The sequence below is a fragment of the Berghia stephanieae genome, chromosome 15, assembly GCF_034508935.2.
Source record: "Berghia stephanieae isolate SIO BIC M18660-M18661 chromosome 15, UCSD_Bste_1.3, whole genome shotgun sequence".
In the NCBI taxonomy this organism is placed as follows: Eukaryota; Metazoa; Mollusca; class Gastropoda; order Nudibranchia; family Aeolidiidae; genus Berghia; species Berghia stephanieae.
In genome coordinates, this window is record NC_088374.1 from 5,794,670 (window position 1) to 5,816,504 (window position 21,835).

The 21,835-nt window shown below is 37.3% G+C and overlaps 1 protein-coding gene across 1 annotated transcript in view; it reads left to right on the forward strand.

Moving 5' to 3' along the window:
* The window catches only part of LOC144960522 (sodium- and chloride-dependent taurine transporter-like), a 40,975-nt gene extending 25,070 nt beyond the window's left edge, over positions 1–15,905 (forward strand). Inside the window, exons 11-13 of the mRNA XM_078893709.1 lie at positions 2,409–2,521; positions 5,701–5,880; positions 15,715–15,905. Of these exons, the coding sequence (XP_078749835.1) occupies positions 2,409–2,521; positions 5,701–5,880; positions 15,715–15,831 (410 nt within the window). The 3' untranslated portion in view covers positions 15,832–15,905. The remainder of the gene's footprint in view (positions 1–2,408; positions 2,522–5,700; positions 5,881–15,714) is intronic.
* Positions 15,906–21,835: the final 5,930 nt, after the last annotated feature.

Below are 21,835 nucleotides of genomic sequence, written 5' to 3' on the forward strand. Positions count from 1 at the left end.
GTGATGTCCAATCAAGGGACACTATTCTTCCGCTGATCTCATTCCCTATATGATAAAGAACTGAACGAGTGTGTATGAAAATAACAGACAATGGAAGAAAGAAACATACAAAGAAACAAAATACCTATAGAAAGATATCAGTCTACATTGACTGGGGATTGAAATTAAGACCTACTGATTGTCGGTCAGATGTGTTACCATTTCACCACATCGGCTCGCGAAAGTCGGGACAATTTGAATACCTCTCCTTACCATCATAGGAAAATCGTCACATTCGTTACGATGATACCGACAATTTTCTCATTCTGATTTTTCTTGTACATCACGAAATTTAAAGAAATTCTTTCACTACAGCTATAAATACTAAACACTGTGTTGGAGTGCTCATTTGTTACTGTTTTGTTTGAGTAAGAAAAGTCTATTTTTTTTGCTGGTTGGGTGTGAATTTTCGGGGGGAATTCTAAAAAAAGCTGGTAAGAAGAGAGTGAATAACTAAACTCTTCATATTAAAAATGTCACAACTATCGGTAGGCTCTGGATTATCTGTATTCTTTCATGGAATGCCAAGGTGACGGGATCTTATGCTGTAGTTGCGAAATGGCCGAATTAAAAAAAAACAACAAATATATATATATATATATATATATATATATATATATATATATATTTCAAGTATAATTATTATTGTTTAACTTCTAAAGTACTGTTTCATGTCACTATAGTAGTATCGTATGGTGGGGTCACACTTTCAGATCTGTCGCGTCGAGCCAAACATTGAATTCATCTTCACATTTGTGAATGGTTTCATAACCTCCATTCAGCTTGGTAACAGGACAGTGGAGCACAAGGTGATCTACATCTTGGGGGTCAGTTTGGCATTTGGGGCATTCTGTTGGGGCATTCACTATGACAATCTACGGGACAAACACTTCCCGTGGATTGTCCTAGTAACATGAAACATCACTGTAGAAGTTAAACAATAATGATTATATTTGAAATGTTTATAAATAGCTTCTTTTTCATGGCTTTTTGCTTTTATAATTTATATATATATATATATATATATATATATATATATATATATATATATATATATATATATTATATATATATATCGCCAACAAGTCTTGTAAGCTAAATTTCCGATTTGAATAATGTATTTTATTTTAGGCATGAGGAATACCTTAAAGTCGAATTAATTGTAAAACATCTAATATCTCAAAATATCCCAACCCTGGAGACCGAACCAGATTATCCTCAACCCACGATATAAAGAAAAATTTGGAATATTCTTTAATCTATTTGTATTTATTAAACGAGTTATTTTTATAGTGCCAAATAACACATCGAGTTTAAGAGTATCTGTTATTGCACGATGAAAATATAACGAGTTTTAATATATAAATTGAGCTTTTATATAGAGCAATATCCACTAAATGTGCTCAAAGCGCTTTACAAGGGGTCCCTGGCCAACAGTAACATTTAACATTTAGCACGGGACATAACGCCTATTAGGCGATATTACTATTTTTCGGACAAAGACAATGCTGTTAACGGCCAGGTACTCATTTAACACCTTAGTACGGTGAGAGAATGTGAGTAAAGAGCCTTTTCCAAGGACTCAACTATGTGCCGAGCGCGAGGCTCGAACCCAGGACCTTGCGATCCGAAAGCGAGTGTCATACCACTAGACCACATAGCCGCACAATATATGCAGAGAAATGAGATAATACGTTTGTTTCATCCGTCCAAGTTGGATTATTGTATAATATATGACCAAGTGGTATTGTATTAATACTTCTAATCACCATAGTGTGTGTCTTCCAATTCCTCCTTGAATGGAAAACTAAGAATATTGGACTTGTATTCATCCGCACCAGAAGATTATTTACAATAGGATTCAGTAGTCTGATGTCACGCCACCCGGCAACGGCGGCCATCTTGGTTCTAAACAAAGAAAATCATTACTTTTTATTCTTCATGCTGGCTAGAACTTTTCATTCCCTTTTCATATGCCTTGTGATCAGAATGTGTACAATTCAAAACATGATCAAATTTATGTGTTTTTTTTTCCTCTGGAAACGCTTTTATGCTCGCCGGAGAAATATTTTATACGGGCGTCCGCCATCGTTCCGATAGTTTAGAGCCAGTGTTACTAAGTTACCATGCGTCATTAGGAAGGAAGTGACGTTACGACTGTTGAATAGTATTACCAATCAGCTGTTTTTATATCTAATTTCACACCATTAAAATGTGCGAAAATATTATGCAATCGTTGAATATTATATTATATTCAAGTCGTTCAAGGATTAATTCAACGATTACGCATTTACTATTAAATGGCAGGATTTTCAAGTGAGACGTGTGGAATAATATATGTATTATACTTTTATCCATAACACCTTCAGGTTTCCGTCGTTTCTGTGACAACATTGCTATGATGGTGGGTAGCAAGTGGATGAAATTCTTGTACCCGTACCTTGCAGCCTGTTGGACCTTCCTAACACCTCTCTTATGCTTGGTAACTATCGTCCATTAGGACATGTTTCAAAAGTTTTTTCACACCCTTGTGAATGCAACCATTTTTTTTTAACCCTCTCTTACCACCTGCAGGAAAATCGTCACATTTGTTACGAAGCATTATACATTTTCTTAAAATTCAGTTGTATTTGGATATTACAAACTTTGAAGAATAATATTTGTTTAATTAATAAGAACATAACGTTGGTTTGTAGAGAGCTTATTTGGGTTATTAAAAAAACAATTTTCAGCTATTTAATCCTTCCATTATCGGACAATACTGAAAATGATCGGTATGGAGAGAGTTAAAATGAGTTATCTGTAATTTATGTTTGTATTAACTAGACTACAATCGTTTAAAGATACACATAGTTTTATGTGTTAAGAAGTAGAACGGCACAAATTTGTAGAGAATTTGTTTATCACAACCATAATCAATCTAGTTAGTCAATATATTCATGACCTATTTTCAATTTTATACTTAACTTAAAATACGCCAAAGTGGCAACTATCTTCTCAATGATACTTTAAATTTGTTTTTTTTCCTTTTAAATTTTTTTTTTCACAACGATAACACGATTTATTTTCATACACAAAAATATGTTCTAAATGCTTAAATCCCATTTTTTGGTTCAACGAAACAAGCAAATTGCTACCAAAATATGTGCATCTCACTGAAATCAATCACCCACACCTCCATATGCTGAGCATTACTCACAATTTTAACCTAAGCAGTTGAAGAATACATTTTGTTGTCAGGCGCCTCAATGCATTTCCTCCAACAAGGTACAAAATCATTATAATAAGAACGCCATGACTGTGAGGCTGACTGGTTTGGCTGATTGGCATGAAGTAAAGGTTGCTATGATCAAACGTCTCATTGTATTGAAAATGATTCACAACAAGCAAAGATAGTAGAAGTAGCCAAAACTTGAAATAGTCAACATAAAAAGTAATGTAAAACGTTTAGTTACATCAAACCTAGACTAACTTATGCAGAAAAGTGAGTAAGTTTGAACTTGAAAATAGCATTTTCCTGCAGAGAAGAGAAATATAATCAAGGAATTCCTGTTATTGCGCGATCCCACAATATTTCTATTAATTGATTACAAGTTCATATTTGTATCAATAGATTCCAGGTTGATGTTTGTATCAATCGATTCCAAGTTGATATTTGTATCAATCGATTCCACGTTGATATTTGTATCAATCGATTCCAAGTTGATATTTGTATCAATCGATTCCAAGTTGATATTTGTATCAATCGATTCCAAGTTGATATTTGTATCAATCGATTCCAAGTTGATATTTGTATCAATCGATTCCAAGTTGATATTTGTATCAATCGATTCCAAGTTGATATTTGTATCAATCGATTCCAAGTTGATATTTGTATCAATCGATTCCAAGTTGATATTTGTATCAATCGATTCCAAGTTGATATTTGTATTAATCGATTCCAAGTTGATATTTGTATCAATAGATTCCAAGTTGATATTTGTATCCATCGATTACTAGTTTATACTTGTACCACTCGATTGAAAGGTGATATTTATATCAATCGATTACTAGTTTATACTTGTATCACTCGATTGAAAGGTGATATTTGTATCAATCGATTACTAGTTTATGCTTGTATCACTCGATTGAAAGGTGATATTTATATCAATCGATTACTAGTTTATACTTGTATCACTCGATTGAAAGGTGATATTTGTATCAATCGATTACTAGTTTATACTTGTATCACTCGATTGAAAGGTGAATTTATATCAATCGATTACTAGTTTATACTTGTATCACTCGATTGAAAGGTGATATTTATATCAATCGATTACTAGTTTATACTTGTATCACTCGATTGAAAGGTGCTATTTATATCAATCGATTATTAGTTTATACTTGTATCACTCGATTGAAAGGAGATATTTATATCAATCGATTACTAGTTTATACTTGTATCACTCGATTGAAAGGTGATATTTATATCAATCGATTACTAGTTTATACTTGTATCACTCGATTGAAAGGTGATATTTGTATCAATCGATTACTAGTTTATACTTGTATCACTCTAAGGTGATATTTATATCAATCGATTACTAGTTTATACTTGTATCACTCGATTCCAAGTTGATATTTATATCAATCGAATACTAGTTTATACTTGTATCACTCGATTGAAAGGTGATATTTATATCAATCGACTATGCGAATCGTTTCAACCATGAAAAGCTAAACAAATATTTAAAAATTTAAAACTGGTGATTTTTTATTTAACGCAATATCCACTAAACGTGCTCAAAGCGCTTTTCAAGTGGTCCCTGACCAACAACAGCACTTAACTTTTAGGAAGTGAAATGACTCCTGTTAGGCGCTATTATATTACTATATTATTATTTTACAACTGAGTAAATTGAGAGAACTGAGTAAAGAGCATTTTCCAAGGACTCAACTACGCGCCGATCGGGGCTCGAAACCAGGACCTTCCGGTCCAAAGGAGAGAGTCATACCAGAAGACCACATAGTTGCACACACAATAAAAAAACGAAATGTTAACAAAAAGAATCGATTTGTGTTTGTAGACAATATATCTTTAAAATTAAAATAAACACTCCTCTAAAGAGGTGTCTCAATATATTTATTGAATTGAGAAACTAAGGATCAGGCACCGGTGTAAGATAAAGATCTGAACAAGTGTGCATGAAAGGTGCCAGACAAAGCAAGAAAAAAAATCCAAGAAAAAAAAAGAACCATCCCATTCTTGCTTTTTTCTGGCACCTTTCAACCAAACTTGCTTTTGAGATCTTTATCTTATGAAATTTGGTTGCTATCATTGGGTAGCTTGGTAGTCTATTCAATCTCCGGCATTTTAATGTATTAATCCGTCCAAATATATTATACTATTTTATTATGAATGATGAAATTTGATTATATGAATGAGTTAGATAAACTGCTTATCTATACTCTAAGTTTTGAAAATGATTTTCCACAACTAAATTTGAGAAAGTTTCATTCTAGACGTTGACAATATTTACTCATTCCACATCTCTCTCTAAATTTGAGAAAGTTTCATTCTAGACGTTGACAATATTTACTCATTCAACAACTCTCTCTAAATTTGAGAAAGTTTCATTCTAGACGTTGACAATATTTACTCATTCCACACTTTTCAATCAGTCGATGTTCATGCTGGGTGTGGTCTACTATGGTGAGTTACGTTACAGTCGACCCAACGAATCCTTATACTACTATCCTCAATGGGCACACTGCCTGGGTTGGTTAATGTCGGCCTCCACTCTCATATGGATACCTGGAGTAGCACTCTACAGATTCGCCAAATTCGGATTTTCTATGAAGGTATGTTGAGCTTTTGTAAAAATAATGTTGAGCTTTTACATAGCTCAATATCCACTAAACGTGTTTTAAAGCGCTTTAGAATGGACAACAGTAACACTAAATACATAGAACAAGACATGGTGCCATGTTAGGCGATATTACTATTTTTTTCTGACCGAGACAACGATTTAACCGCTAGGTTTTTTCACCTGAATGTTGTGAGAGAATTTGAGTAAATAGCCTTGAGAAGGACTCAACTATGCAGCCGAGCGAGGCTCGAACCCAGGACCTTTGGAAACGACAGCAAGTGTCATACTACCAGAAGACATAGTCACACGTAAAGTTAATTACCATTGAGAGACGTTTATATACTAGGTCTTAAATATAGAATAATTCGGGAAGAAATCTTTCAAGTATTTCTTTTGTCCAGTACGAGGTTGACTTGAATAGTTATTGTTAATTTAGTCAAATATTTTTCGAGTACCAAAATTACCAGAGGAGACCGGTTTACAATCTTAATTGACATTTATAAAACCAGCATAAGGGGATCATCTTATATTAACAGAACTGAAACATTTTGGAAAAATAGCAAGTATTGAACAAAAATGTCTCTTCTGTAGTCAGTTTTAAAATAATACTAGATAAAGAAATAATGAATTTCCGATTGATGCATGATTACAATTAAATAAAAAGTTGTTGTTTTTTTAATCCCTTTTTTCATGGCCAAGAAAATCTAAAACTTCAAAGAAGCGTTTGACGTGTCGGGTAAAAGACCGTTTATATAGTTGAAAGGTTTCTGCTTTTGTATTTTCACAGATCTTTCCAACCTATTTTAAGATTGAGATAAACATTTTCAAAACCCTTTGAGGGGAGGTAACTGTCTTATATGTCCCATACTATTAAAAGAAACTTTATCAGTAATTGGTAGTCTTTTTCATTCATAAGTAAATATGTAAAACAAATGCACTAATGATTTTCTCTTATAATGAATCAAAGGCTATGACTAAATGAACAACAGTTCACAAAGAACCAATTCAATGTCCTTATCACTTTGGTATTGCGTTTGTTAGAGATTATGTACCTTTGTTATATCAAACGCTAAGATTACTTATATGAACAAAACTCAAAAGCGAGCACTATCTCTGAGGAGTTGATAAATTCTACTTGTCAACAACAATCTCAACATGACTCATTTTATCATAACTTGCCGCTACATTTTGTAACCAGTCCCCTGAGTATGTCTTTTCTATATATATATATATATATATATATATATATATATATATATATATATATATATATATATATATATATATATATATATACATATATATATATATATATATATATATATATAGAGAGAGAGAGAGAGAGAGAGAGAGAGAGAGAGATAGAGATGTATATTAGTTGGTCACTAATTAAAACAATAAACACAAAGATACTGGATCCACTAAAATCCACTAGACGTGTTCAACACGCTTTACAAGTTGTTGATGACCAAAAAGAGCAACACGTTTCATGTAGAACGAGACATGACGCCTGCTAGGCGATACTACGACCTTTCCGACAAAGACAATGTTGTTAGCGGCCAAGTACTCATTTAATTTTACAAATGAGTATGGTGAGATAATTTTTCAAGGACTGAACTATCCGCTGATTGAGGTTCGAACCTATTACCTTCGGATCCGAAAGTGAATATCACACCACTAGGCGGTACAATTGGTTTATCATCCGAATACCCGGATACCAATTAACCAGTAGATTGTTGACCAATCAAAACATGGAATTTGTGACACACCTTCACATGTGCTCGGACAAATATAGTTGGTTGTTTATAAATAGTAGCGTGAATGAAATCGACCTATCTCTGATCATTGTTATTGGGGTTTTTTTACCGCCAAATGGGTGACTAGTTATCACACGATTTTCTCGATCATATTATAAACGTTAAAATTTACACATAGTGTTCTGTTTTGGTTCTATTGATCAAGTGGTAGAGCAGTGGGTATTTTATTTAGACACACACCATCGATAGTAAAACCTGTGGAGTTAGTTATATTTACCAATCACTGCCATTGTTTACATAATGACGACTGTCCGAGAGGCGTGGTTATCTAGGTGTCTATTTAAGTTAAGTAAAATAAAAACTGTGCAGTGGGAGAGCCACCTTTTTCATTTGTCCCCATATTTTCCTGGCATTTATCTCATTCATTGTTATCCAAATGCGTTCCTTTTATGGAATAACTATTAATCTTATGAGCAATAATATGCATGCCATCAGAGATTTCTTGTAATTTTTTTACTAGTTTTGGATATGCAACATCGACAGTAATTCTTAGTTTTAGACACTCAGTCGTTACTATGACAGTGAAGGAGGGGGAGAAGAAGGAGAAGAAGAAGAAGAAGAAGAAGAAGAAGAAGAAGAAGAAGAAGAAGAAGAAGAAGAAGAAGAAGAAGAAGAAGAAGAAGAAGAAGAAGAAGAAGAAGAAGAAGATTCGTTACGCTACAATCAATATTTTTCTTATTCTAATTTTTGTTGAACATTGTGTTGTAGAGCATGTTTTGCTTTGCTAATTATGCCATGTATGGCATGAACTTCTCTATTATTATGTATGAGTGATAAAAAATCTAGTTTTGTGTTAGATGGACGTGAAGTTTTGGGGAAAATCCTGAAAATGGATAGTAAGGCGAGAGTTAATTGAAGTAGGCATTAGCAAAAGTATGTGGTAGGTGGGGTGGGAATTAGTCAAGAGACGTGGTAGGCACAGGAACAACTTACTGTAAGAGGGGTAGGCGTTAGCAAAAATTATGTGTTAGACATTGGAAATATATAGTTAAGGTGTGTTAGGCATTAGCAAAATATGTGCTAGTCTCAAGATAATCACGTTGTAGGTAGAGTAGGCTTTACCAAAAATATATGGTAGCCTAAGAAAATAAGGTGTAGGTGTGGTAAGCATTTGCAAAATGTTTGTAATCAGAAAAATACGGTTTTGTTGTGTTAGGCATTAGCAAAATATATGGTAGGCATAGGAAAATCACGATGATGTAGAGTAGCGTTACCAAATATATGTGTTAGTCATTGCAAAATGATACAGTGTAGCTGGTATGCAGGAAGTCGCAAGAAATTCTTGTAGATGGGTAGGCGTTAGAAGCAGATGTGTTAGACATTGGACATTTACGGTGTTTGTGTAGTAGTAGTAATAGTATCGTTCGGCTAGACTTCTATGTTCAAGGTATCAATCCAGGTTCTGAAGTCATCATCACATTTGTTGATGGTTTCAAATCCCCCTTCAAGTTTTGTCTCTGGACAATCTAGTACGAGGTGGTTTGCGTCTTGTGGTGCTTGGTTGCATCCTGGGCATGTTGGTGATTCTTGGAGGCCCCGTTTGTGCATGTGGCAGCTGTTCTTGTATGTTTTGACCGTAGTCTATTTGCAGCTACCTAGTATTTTCTTGGTTGATCCTGTAGACCTGGGAGACGTTTACAGGGATCGTCAATTAGTTACCCTCCTATTGGTTTATTCCTTTTCCATTCCTCGCACCAGGCATCTTGCGTGTTGTAGTTTTCTTTCTTTGATAGGTAGAAAGGTGAACGAGATTTCAGTCTTGATGTTGGGGGCGCAGTTTTGTATATGGTTTGCAGAGGAGTTCCACTATCTTCCTCAGCGTTTGTGTGTGTGTAATAGGCATTACACATAATGTGTGGTAGACGCAGGAAAATCACATTGTAGATATGGTAAGCGCTACCAAAAATATGTGGTAGTCTTTAGAAAATAAGGTGTAGGTGTGGTAAACATTAGCACAATATTTGTAATTAGAAAAATACAGTGTGATTGTGTTGGCATGAGAAAATTATGTGGTAGACACAGGAAAATCACATTGTAGGTATAGTAGGCTTTACCAAAAATATGTGTTAAGCATTGGAAATGTTGTGTAGCTGTGGTAAGCATTAATTATAATGTGTGGTATACACAGGAACTAACCTTGTAAGTGAGGTAGGCGTTAGCAAACATGAGTGTTAGACATTGGAAATTAACGGTGTTTGTGTAATAGGCATTAGCGATATTGCCTAGTAGACGCAATAAAATCACTTTATTAGTGTGGTAGGCATTAGGAGCTGCAAGGTCTGGGCAGGACGTCCCGCTTGCTGAAAGGAAATTGATGTGCATTTCGAACCCAACATCTCTTATTTCCAGGTGCATTGATCGCCGCTTAATCCTGTCTGACAGAGATTATTGCATATGGCCTCTCATGCATTATTGTGTCCATAACAGCACCTTCCCGTGGTGTTCCCTGTTTCTACTGAGTTTGTTATGGGTGCGACAGGGTCCCCGGCGGTATAACCGGGTTAGGGAGTAGGTGGGACCCCTTCCTCTTAAGGTGCAGGAGTCAGAACCTACCGGTGAGTGGTACACGCTCTGCTCCTCACCCACCCACCTCACAATTCTGTAGTGTGGTGTCTTCTGTATGTCCTTACTTTTCTTAACCTACCCCTATAACTCATACCCTCTCTAGCCATCGATGTATGGCTCCACTGCCTTGTGGATACATTCGGGAGGAGGAAAGGCTAAGGAGTAAACCTAACAGAAACCTGCATCCAAACTGATGCAAAACGTATCGCTGTGCGATCCTTTGGACCACACCAGGGAGGAAGAGAGGGAGGTTCTGGTTACTGGGCAGCCCAGGATCTCCACATACTTTACCCAGGCCGCGCCCTGGAGAGGACACTCCAGTCTCACCTTCACCGGTGAAGAGTAACAACACGGAAGACAGCAGTCTACGAGTGATAAGTCCTTGCTCGATTGGCGTAGAGTTGGACGCTACGGGTTGTCTTCGACGGTGGGAGGGATCATCGTAATCCTACTGGTCAGCTACCGCCCGCCCCAAGCTGAGCAGCCCCCAGCCAGAAAGGTGTTGACCCGCCACGATCTGCCTGCTTCAGAGGGTGCCTGGAGCTTAGAGCTTGCAAGCTTGACAAGTGGATCGTTAAACTGTGTACCAGGCAAGCAAATGAAAAAGAAAACGAAGTCCCCAGCTCTTCGATTAGCAATCTGGAATGTAAGAACTATGCGCTCAGGACTGACAGATGACCTTCAGGCCATGGACGATGCTCGAAAAACAGCAGTAATTGATCATGAACTTAACAGACTGAACATCGACATAGCAGCCTTGCAGGAAACACGACTCCCAGAGAGGGGATCCCTGAAGGAGAAACACTTTACATTCTTCTGGCAAGGAAAAGGCACAGAAGACGTGAGGGAACACGGTGTTGGATTTGCAGTACGCCATACATTGCTTCCTATGATCGAACCGCCAACCGACGGCACAGAGAGAATTTTTAAGCTGCGCCTGTCATCCATGCAGGGCTCGGTGAACCATGTTTGCGTCTACGCCCCAACACTGCAAGCTTCGGTTGAAGTAAAGGACCAATTCTTTGAGTCATTCGACGCCATTGTCAACAATATCCCAGAAGTGGAGCACATCTACCTTCTTGGCGACTTCAACGCGCGAGTTGGTGCCGACAGAGAATCATGGCCAACCGTTTTGGGGCACCACTGTATAGGAAAGATGAATGAGAATGGTCAGAGGCTTCTTGAACTCTGCTGCTATTGCAAACTATGCGTGACGAACACCTACTTCCAGAACAAGGAATGTCACAAGGTGTCATGGAGACATCCAAGGTCAAAACACTGGCATCAGCTGGACATGATCATCACTAAACGCGATTCTCTTAACAATGTTTGCACCACCAGATCCTATCAATCGCTGATTGCGACACAGATCACTCTTTGGTTGCCACAAGGGTGAAACTGACACCAAAGAAACTTCATCACTCAAAGAGAAAGGGCCAGCCCAGGATCAATATCAGCAAGACAGCTTACCGGGAAAAGAATATAGAGTTCAACGAGCAACTTGAGAAGAATCTCAACACAGCTCATAGAAAAGCAGAACAAAACGCACAGGACAGCTGGAACTCTCTTAGAAACGCCATCTATAGCACTGCAGTTCTGTCATACGGCAAAAAAGAAGCACAGGAACAATGATTGGTTTGAAGCCAATATTATTGAGATGGAGCCAGTCATTGATGCCAAGCGCAGCGCACTTGTCAGCTATAAACAAAAACCAAGTCAGAGGAACCTGCAGGCGTTGCGAGCTGCACGCAGCAAAGCACAGCAAACAGCACGACGTTGCGCCACCAACTACTGGCTTCAGTTGTCGGACAACATCCAGCAAGCGTCTGACAGTGGCAACATAAGAGCCATGTATGAGGGCATCAAACAGGCGACAGGCAAATCTACAAAGAAAACTGCGCCTATTAAATCCAAGACAGGGGAAGCCATCACAGACAAGGACAAGCAGATGGGAAGATGGGTAAAGAACTACTTGGAACTCTACGCCAGAGAAAACCCTGTCACCCAAAAAGCGTTAGACGCAATTGAAGAACTGCCAGTACTGGAAGAACTAGACGCAGAATCAATTATGGAGGAGCTCAGCAAAGCAATCGATGTTTTGGCCTGTGGCAGAGCACCCGGTGACGACAGCATTCCACCCGAAATCATCAAATGTGGAAAGCCAGCCCTCTTGGAACCACTACATAAACTCCTGTATCTTTGCTGGAAAGAAGGCAAGGTACCCCAGGATATGCGCGATGCCAAGATTATCACCCTCTACAAAAACAAGGGAGACCGTAGTGACTGTAATAACTATAGGGAATCTCTCTACTGATCATTGTGGGTAAAGTCTTTGCGCGCGTTGTCCTCGCTCGACTGCAAGTCCTCGCCGAACGTATCTACCCAGAGTCCCAGTGTGGCTTCAGAGCCAAGAGGTCGACAGTGGACATGATCTTCTCAGTACGTCAACTTCAGGAGAAATGCAGAGAACAGCAGATGCCCCTCTACATTGCATTTATTGACCTGACAAAGGCATTTGACCATGTTAGCAGGAAGGGCCTTTTCCAGCTGCTAAAGAAGATTAGCTGTCCTCCTCAGCAGCTTAGCATCATTGCCTCATTCCACGACGACATGAAGGGCACCATTAGCTACGACGGTGGAGCCTCTGAACCCTTCCCCATGCGCAGCGGCGTGAAACAAGGCTGTGTCCTCGCACCGACTTTGTTTGGTATATTTTTCTCCTTACTGCTGAAGTTTGCATTCAAAGAGTCCCCAGAAGGAGTCCACTTACACATCTGGCACGGCTGAGAGCAAAGACCAAGGCTCGCACAGTCCTCATAAGGGAAATGCTATTTGCAGATGATGCAGCTCTATGCGCGCATACCGAGGAAGACCTCCAGCGGCTGATGGACAGGTTTTCCCACGCATGCAGGGAATTCGGGCTGACGATCAGTATCAAGAAAACAAATGTAATGTGTCAGGATGTCCCCTCTACACCAGCAATTTACATTGACAACGAGGAGCTAGAAGTCACTGATCACTTCACATACCTGGGCACAACCATCACCAGCAACCTCTCACTTGATGCAGAATTAGACAAGCGCATCGCCAAAGCTGCCGCTGTCATGGCACAACTGAGCAAGAAAGTGTGGACCAACAATCAACTCACTTTGAATACCAAACTCAGAGTATACCAGGCATGTGTACTCAGTAGTATTGCAGTGAATCCTGGACGACATATGCCAGACACGAGAATCGCCTGGAAAACTTCCTCATTCGCTGTCTACGACGAATTCTCGGCATCAGGTGGCAGGACAGACTCACTAACAATGCAGTGCTAGAAAGAGCGAACTTCCTCAGTATGCATCTCATGCTCTGCCAGCGACGTTTGCGGTGGCTTGGTCACGTACACAGGATGGACGATGGACGCATACCCAAAGACATCATGTACGGTGAACTAGCTTCTGGACGGCTATCAACTGGCCGTCCAGCTCTGCGCTTCTATGATGTCTGCAAACGAGACATGAAATTGACAGGCATCGACTCAAACACCTGGGAGTCGCTTGCTGACGACCGCAACGGCTGGAGATATGCGGTGATGGAGGGACTGAAGAGAGGTGAGGAGAGGAGAAAGATGAAGTTTGAGGAGAGGAGAGTAAGGAGGAAAGAGAGGCATCAGATCCAAATACCAAACACACAGTCAAACAATGTGTGCAACAACTGCGGTAGAGACTGCCATGCAAGGATTGGTCTGCTGAGTCACACCCGTCGTTGCTCTCAACAAGACTGATGAGACTAAAGCCATACAGGGCGCAAACCATCGTCTCTTGAGACGGAAGGATGCCTAGGCATTAGGAAATAAATTTGTGCTAGGCATTTGAACAATGCAGTGTATGTGAGATAGACGTTAACAAAATATGTGGTAGGATTGGAGTTATGCGGTAGCCGCGTTGGAGGTGGTGTTGTTATAGATATTAAATAATCTGTTGTATGCGTGGTAGGCGTTCACAAAATCCGTTGTAGGCATTGGAATTATGCTGTAGTCACGTTGGTGATAAAGTTGTTGTAGACATTAAATAATACGTCGTATTTGTGGTAGGAGTTGGCAAACAGATGGTAGGCATTGAAAAAAGCACTTTGTAAGGATGGTGGACATTATCAGAAATGTGTTGTATACATTGGAAAATAAAAACAAAATATTGTAGGTGCGCAGACATTAGAAAAAAATAGATATGCTTTTGAAAGTAAAATGAAAAGAAAAATAAACGTACGGTAAACAGTAGCTTAAAATGTCAGGTAGACATTGACAATATGTAATAATAATAATAATAATAAATGGCATTTATATAGCGCTTTACCCCGTTGTCACAGGCTCTAAGCGCTTTACGGTGATATAAAACAAAACATATTACAGTGAGACAAGTGTGAAGGAAACGTGATACGAATTCAATTTAACAACAACAAAATATGAAAATAATATTGCAACATTATGACGTAAAAAGATAAAACTTTAAGCGAGATTTGAACGTTGTCAACGAATCCGAGCATCTCACGTGTGATGAGAGAGGGTTCCAAAAATGGGGGGCCGAAAATTGAAAAGACTGTTCATATATTTTACGGAATGGCTTAGGTTTAACAAGGATTGATTGGTCATTGCATGACCTCAAGTTTCTATTGGGGACATATATGTTTAGAAGGTCTTTAATATAGGAGGGACTGTTCGTGCTCAGGGATTTGTAGACAACAGTACAAATCTTATAGGCAACTCTTTTTCCACAGGAAGCCAATGTAACTAACAGAGAAGAAGAGTTGCTGACGGGTATTATTTGTTATTGCGTACAGTGAGCCTGGCTGCGTTATTTTGAGCAAGCTGAAATTTGCTAATTTTGTCTTTAGATAAATTCACCCAAAAAGAGTTACAATAGTCCAATTTAGATAAAAATGTATGGTAGGCAAAAATGTTTGATAAGCATCTGTCTCAGTGTGTGGTGGGCATTTCAAATTCGTTCGGTAGTAATTAGCAATACATGTATGGACAGAGACAGATATGATATTAACATGATTATATAAACAGTAAGCTTCACAAACCCCAGAAATCAAGTACTGAATTTTACATAAGAAAAAAGGCAATATAAGTCCCATCATACATTGTAATCAGACAGTAACGACACCTACATTCTATAAATAAATAACATGTCCCTGTCACTGACAACCCATAACCCTTCACAAACAATAAATTGAATAAAATTATTATTATTTATTATTATTATTATTATTATTATTATTATTATTATTATTATTATTATTATTATTATCATTATTATTATTATTATTATTATTATTATTATTGTTATTATTATTATTATTATTATTATTATTATTATTATTATTATTATTATTATTATTATTATTATTATTATTATTATTATTATTATTATTATTATGAATTTATCCTTTCTTTTCAGATGTTCAGACTCATGCTAGTTCCGTACAGACTAAAGGCACACCAGAGGCGACCAAAAGACAAATGTGAAAAATGTTTGAATGATTTAGAGATGGAAGAAGTCGTAGAGATGTCTTAATTTGTGCATTTTGTTATTATAACACCCCCTTTAGTTGTCGCTTATATAAATAAACCATTCATTCTAAAAATGCATTTAACGATCATTCGTTGCGTAATAGAATTCATATTGTCTGATGTCACGTCCGCCCAGCAACGAGCAGCTTGGTTCTAAACAAAGAAAATCGATGCCTTTTAGTCTTCATGCTAGCTAGAACTTTTTATCACATGTCATGCGATCTGATTGGATGAAAGTCAAAACATGATCACATTTATTCAGCTGTTCATCTCTGGATACACTTTTATGATCGTCTGAGAAGTAATTTATAAAAGCGTCCGTCATTGTTTCGATTGTTTAGAACCAGTGAATTGTCGTCACGCCTGTTGAAACCTATTGAGTAGGGAATGAGATTAGCGGAAGAGTAGCGTCCCTTGATTGGACGTCACGGGCGGAAAAGTTATTAGAGAGAGAACGTCATGTTGGTTGTGCGCATGCGTCTCTCGTCCTTGCTTCCGATGAAAGCGGCATGAGACACTTCACCGAAAGCGAGGACGAGAGAGACGCATGCGCAAAACGATTTTGACGTTCTCTCTGTAAGGTGACGTCCAATCAAGGGACGCTTCTCTTCCGCTAATCTCATTCCCTATCAAAGCCCAGGGTAAGCTGTCATTCCTTGAAAAATTTAATGACGTCTGTCCTTTACCTATTGGAATAATTTTTCGTGTTCTGCATAGAACAGAACTGGTACACATAAATTGAAATAGGACAGTTGAATAGACATATTGAAATGGGAACGAACTATATAACGATTCCATGTGCCAGAGGTCATTGGTCATATTGCCAAATGTGCTCAAACATATTAACTGCATAGGGCGGGCATCGTGACTCAGCGGTACGGTCTTTGCTTGGTAGCCGAAAGTTATACCGGCCGCTGCGCTGTGTGGCCTTGAGCAAGTCACCTCGCCCAGCCTGGCTCACTTTGCGGCAATGCACTGCGACTGACGCCTGGTCAGTCTTCCATTGGAAGAGACACAAGAAACAAATTTCCCCAAATGGGATGAATGAAGGGAATTTTTCTTATTTTTTATTTTATCAATTTCCTATTTTAAACATGTGGGTCATTTTGGGGTCATCCAGTTCAAGAAATGTTCAACGTCGCAATTGGTCATTTGTGACCCATCGTCTCAAAACGGTATTATATCGGAACGAACCAGATTCTTAAAAGCCAAATTGAATGTTAAACTGGTCAAAAATACAGATTGTTGGCAATATCACCCTAAAATATGGTATCCATTCTCCTCAATAAAACATACAAACTCAATACCAGTCTGATATTTCTGGCTTTAAATACAATTTTCAACATCTTAACCAACGCGACTTAATACCGTTTTGAGGCAAAGTGTCACAAATATGACACTTAAGTATGTATAGTTTTTAATACTCATCATTATCAAATTAACATTGAACGCTGTTTAATAAATTGATGAATTATATCTATATATATAAAAGTTATACAGAACATTTAACGGTTTATAGAACAACACAATAATATGCGATCTACAAATTGTCATATCATTTTATAACACTTATCAATTTTTGACAACAGAATTACAACAAATGGAATTTCAGAAACATGAACAATTATGCATGAGACACATAACAGGTTCGGTGTGTCTTTTATTAAAAAACAAAAGTATAGTAAACTAGATTCCTTTGATAACACAATAAAACACTAAATGCGTAATCGATAACAAAGTGTGTAAAATGTGTAGATAATAATGATAGTAATAAGAATAAGAACAATTAGGCCGAACACAACAGACATATGCTATACTATAATGTAGCCACGAGACAAGAAACAAGAAAAAAAGTAAAAAATAATAAACTGAAATAATAATGATAATACTGATAATAGTAGTAACCATGAAGATGACGTCAATAAAAATAAAATTGTTAATAATAATAATAATAATAATAATAATAATAATAATAATAATAATAATAATAATAATAATAATAATAATAATAATAATGATAATAATAATAATAAAAATAATAATAATAATAATAATAATAATAATAATAATAATAATAATAATAATAATAATAATGATAATAATAATAATAATAATAATAATAATAATAATAATAATTGTAATAATAATAATTAATAATAATAATAATAATAATAATAATAATAATAATAATAATAATAATAATAATAATAATAATAATAACAATAATAATAATAATAATAATAATAATAATAACAACAATAACAATAATAATAATAATAATAATAATAATAATAATAATAATAATAATAATAATAATAATAATAATAATAATAATAATAATAATAATAATGATAATAATAATAATAATATTAACAAGATGGGCGGGGGGGGGGGGGCAGGGACTAATACATTTGACAAAATTGAAATTTATTGAACATAAAATTGAAAACAATTGAAAAGAGAAGAAAAAAACAACAAACCCCCCCCCACACACACACACACACACACACACATACACGCGCGCGCGCACACAGCTCTATTTCTTTTCTTTTTTCTTGCTGGGTTTGTTTTGTTTTTGTTTTCTTTTTCGGGGGGGGGGGAGGGGTTGTTTTTAGACTACAATTCAAGGTTACATCCAAATTTGTATGTTGGTATCAATGCCCACCCCTGTCATCACGTAGCCAAGGCTTTTTGGCGTCTGCTAACACCAAAATATGTTTGTGTCAAGCTCACCCTTGATGTCGCGTCAACGATGAGAAAAAAAAAAAAAAGAAAATAAAGGACAATCCAAAAAAAAAGAAAGAAGAAATTAAAAAGGGTAGTAATGACAATAACTGTCATCTTATCTCATGACATTGGAAATTACGGAAAACTGTTTTATTTTGTATGAAATCCATTATAAATTTTATGGTGATCAAGAACGAAACCTTTTGTTCGTCTTCCTTTTCCTCACTCATAATTTATTAATTTATTTTTTTAAAAGTAACAATACAGCATTTATTTTGGTCCATTATCCACTATACGTGCTCAAAGTGCTTTACGATGGGTCCCAAGACAGCAGCAATACTAAACATGAAGGACAAGACATGAAGCCTGTCAGGCGATATTATAATTTTTTTTTCCGACAAAGACACTAATCGGCCATGTACTCATTTTACACCTGAGTACGATGAAGAATGTTAGTAACGATCCTTTTTCCAAGGACTCAACTCTGCGCCACTCTGAGCGGGTCTCGAAACCTGGACCTTCCAATCTGAAAGCGAGTTTCATACCACTAGGCTCCATCACAGAAAAGGGAGTGGCACTGTTCTGTCGGCCACATAGCTTCACTATTATCTAAAATGTATTTATAAGTTCATCAATTTTTGGAGTAAAGACATAGTTCTTGCTATCAAACCTATTGGAGATTTGACGCTGATCACCAATCTGACCTCAAAACAACGAAAAAAAAATGTCCACTTTTTTAAACTGCCACCCTCCCGATTGCCGATCGCCCCGAAAAATATTAAGCAAGGCGGGCTTTGCGAGCGACCGACCGTCCCTCCCCTCGTCGCCCAGGTATTTGGCCACACACATTGTGTTATCACTACGATTTGCTTCAGCCGTGCCTGTCCCTAGATCGTCCCTGGACGAAAACTGAGCGTGTATGGGCCTTTTAACGCTACAGGCATGGGATCTAACAAAGGGTATTTTTCCTTGGTACTGCAGTACTTTGATTAACCCTCTCCTTACCACCTATTGGAAAATCGTCACATTTGTTACGATACAACCGTCACTTTGCTCATCCTGATTTCATTTCATTTTGCTATAGCTATACAAACTTGACATTCTGTAATAGAGTTAGGCCTAATTGTTCTTATTCTTATTGTCGATACAATATTATGAATCTGCTATCAGTCATGTATCTATCCACATGCATTCCACATTCACCCAAAAGTATGTCAACACACACACACACACACTCACACGCGCACACACACAGACACACATACACACACACACACACACATACATAGACATACGACTAGTTGTATGCATAGAATGTGCCTGTTGCTTTTCTGTTTGAGTCAGAAATGTCTGGGGTTTTTTGTGTTAGGTGGGTGTGAAGTTTTGGGAAAAATTCTGAAAATGGCTGATAAGGAGACGGTTAATCTAATCAAGTATTTACAGCAATAGATTTCTTCTCGGCAACTTCATCAAATTCTTAAAATGACATAGAGACTATTGGGATTCGGTTGTGTCTTTCATCTGTTTTGATTCAGTTCGTTCTTTAAATCTTATGCATACTTCTCTGCCCCTCTGGGTTTATACATCCAATAACTGTAGACATGGAACGAGATAAAAAAAAAGTGAGCTCGGGATAGAGAAGGATAGAAACTGTTTGTCGGTGGCCTATATCCTGACCCAGGGTGAAAAAAGGCAATGATGATGATGATAATGATGATGATGATTTTGATGATGACTCGTGTGTAAAATATGTACCTGGCTCTTAACAGCGTTGTCTCTGTCCGAAACCAATTGTATTAAAAAAAAAGCATTTATATAGCGCAATATCCACTTAACGTGTTCAATGCGCTTTACAAGGGGTCCCTGGTCAACAGCAACATTTAACATGTAGGACGAGACATCACGCCTGTTAGGCGATATTACAATTTTTCGGACAAAGACAACGCTGTTAACGGCCAGGTACTCATTTTACACCTGAGTACGGTGAGAGAATGTGAGTAAAGAGTCTTTTCCAAGGACTCAACTATGCGCCGAGCGAGGCTCGAACCCAGGACCTTCCGATCCGAAAGCGAGTGTCATACCACTAGACCACATAGCCGCACAATAATATTACCGAAATGCTGATGTCATGCGTGCCGTACATGTTAATTGTTACTGTTGGCCAAGGACCCATTGCAAAGCGGTTTGATTAAGTTTAGTGGATATTGCGCTATATAAAAGCTAAAGTTTTTTTTTTTCTTTAACATCAAATGATCTCTCTCGGCAACTGCATCAACTACTTAAAATGTGACCCACCGTATCGAAGCGGTATTATGTCGGGATCCACTCGGTAAGGGAAATTGAATTCATAGCCACCAATATCCAACTTAGGCTTAATTTCTGTACGTTCTGGTGGAGTATAAAGACTATTTCTTGCATTGTAAACACTTCTAAGGTCCAATTTCTCATCAATCTATCTCTAAATTCACTTTTTGGGGTCTGAATCATCCCGACATAATACCGTTTTGAGACGGAGGGTCACAAATAACATAAGGACTATTGAGGTTCTTTGGTGTCGCAAAAGTATGCGCGCAAACACACACACACACACACACACACAAACACACACAAACACACACACACACACGCACACACACAAACACATACGACTAGTAGTCCTTCAGAGATAATATAGGCCCGTGAAGTCAGAGTTTATCCCGGTTTCAATAGAGTGAACAGGACAATAACAAATGTTTGCTACCTTTTGGACAGAACACTAGTCTATAGCAAAGCACTTTCCGCCAGATCTATCAGAGCCAGCAATCCAATCACTCCAGGGGAGTCAGAAAAACAAAACAAAATTCTCAACTGCACCCGGGATCGATCTTGGTCAATTTGCTTGTGAAGCGACTGTTCTACCCAGTGAGCTAACAGGACACCCATATACAAAAGCATACATACGCATATACTAATTATAATGAAATTGTCTTTCATTTTGGAATTATTTTGTTCCGAGCTCCTTTTGTATTCACGCTATTGCTGTGCGATTTTCACGATTAATAGGTTTATTATATGGTTCTTTTTAACGATCATATATTTTGATATGCATTTTTATTCTCCTATACCGCCAGCAAGTTGCACGAGTTATTTTTCGACTAACAATGGACGCGTATCATATTGACCTTATTATTATTGTCACAGTAAAGATTGTTCACAATTATCTTATTAAATTTTATTTTATTAAGAACTGAATTCATCTCACTCCAGTTATATTTCGGTAGGCTTAGATAAACTTTACCTTC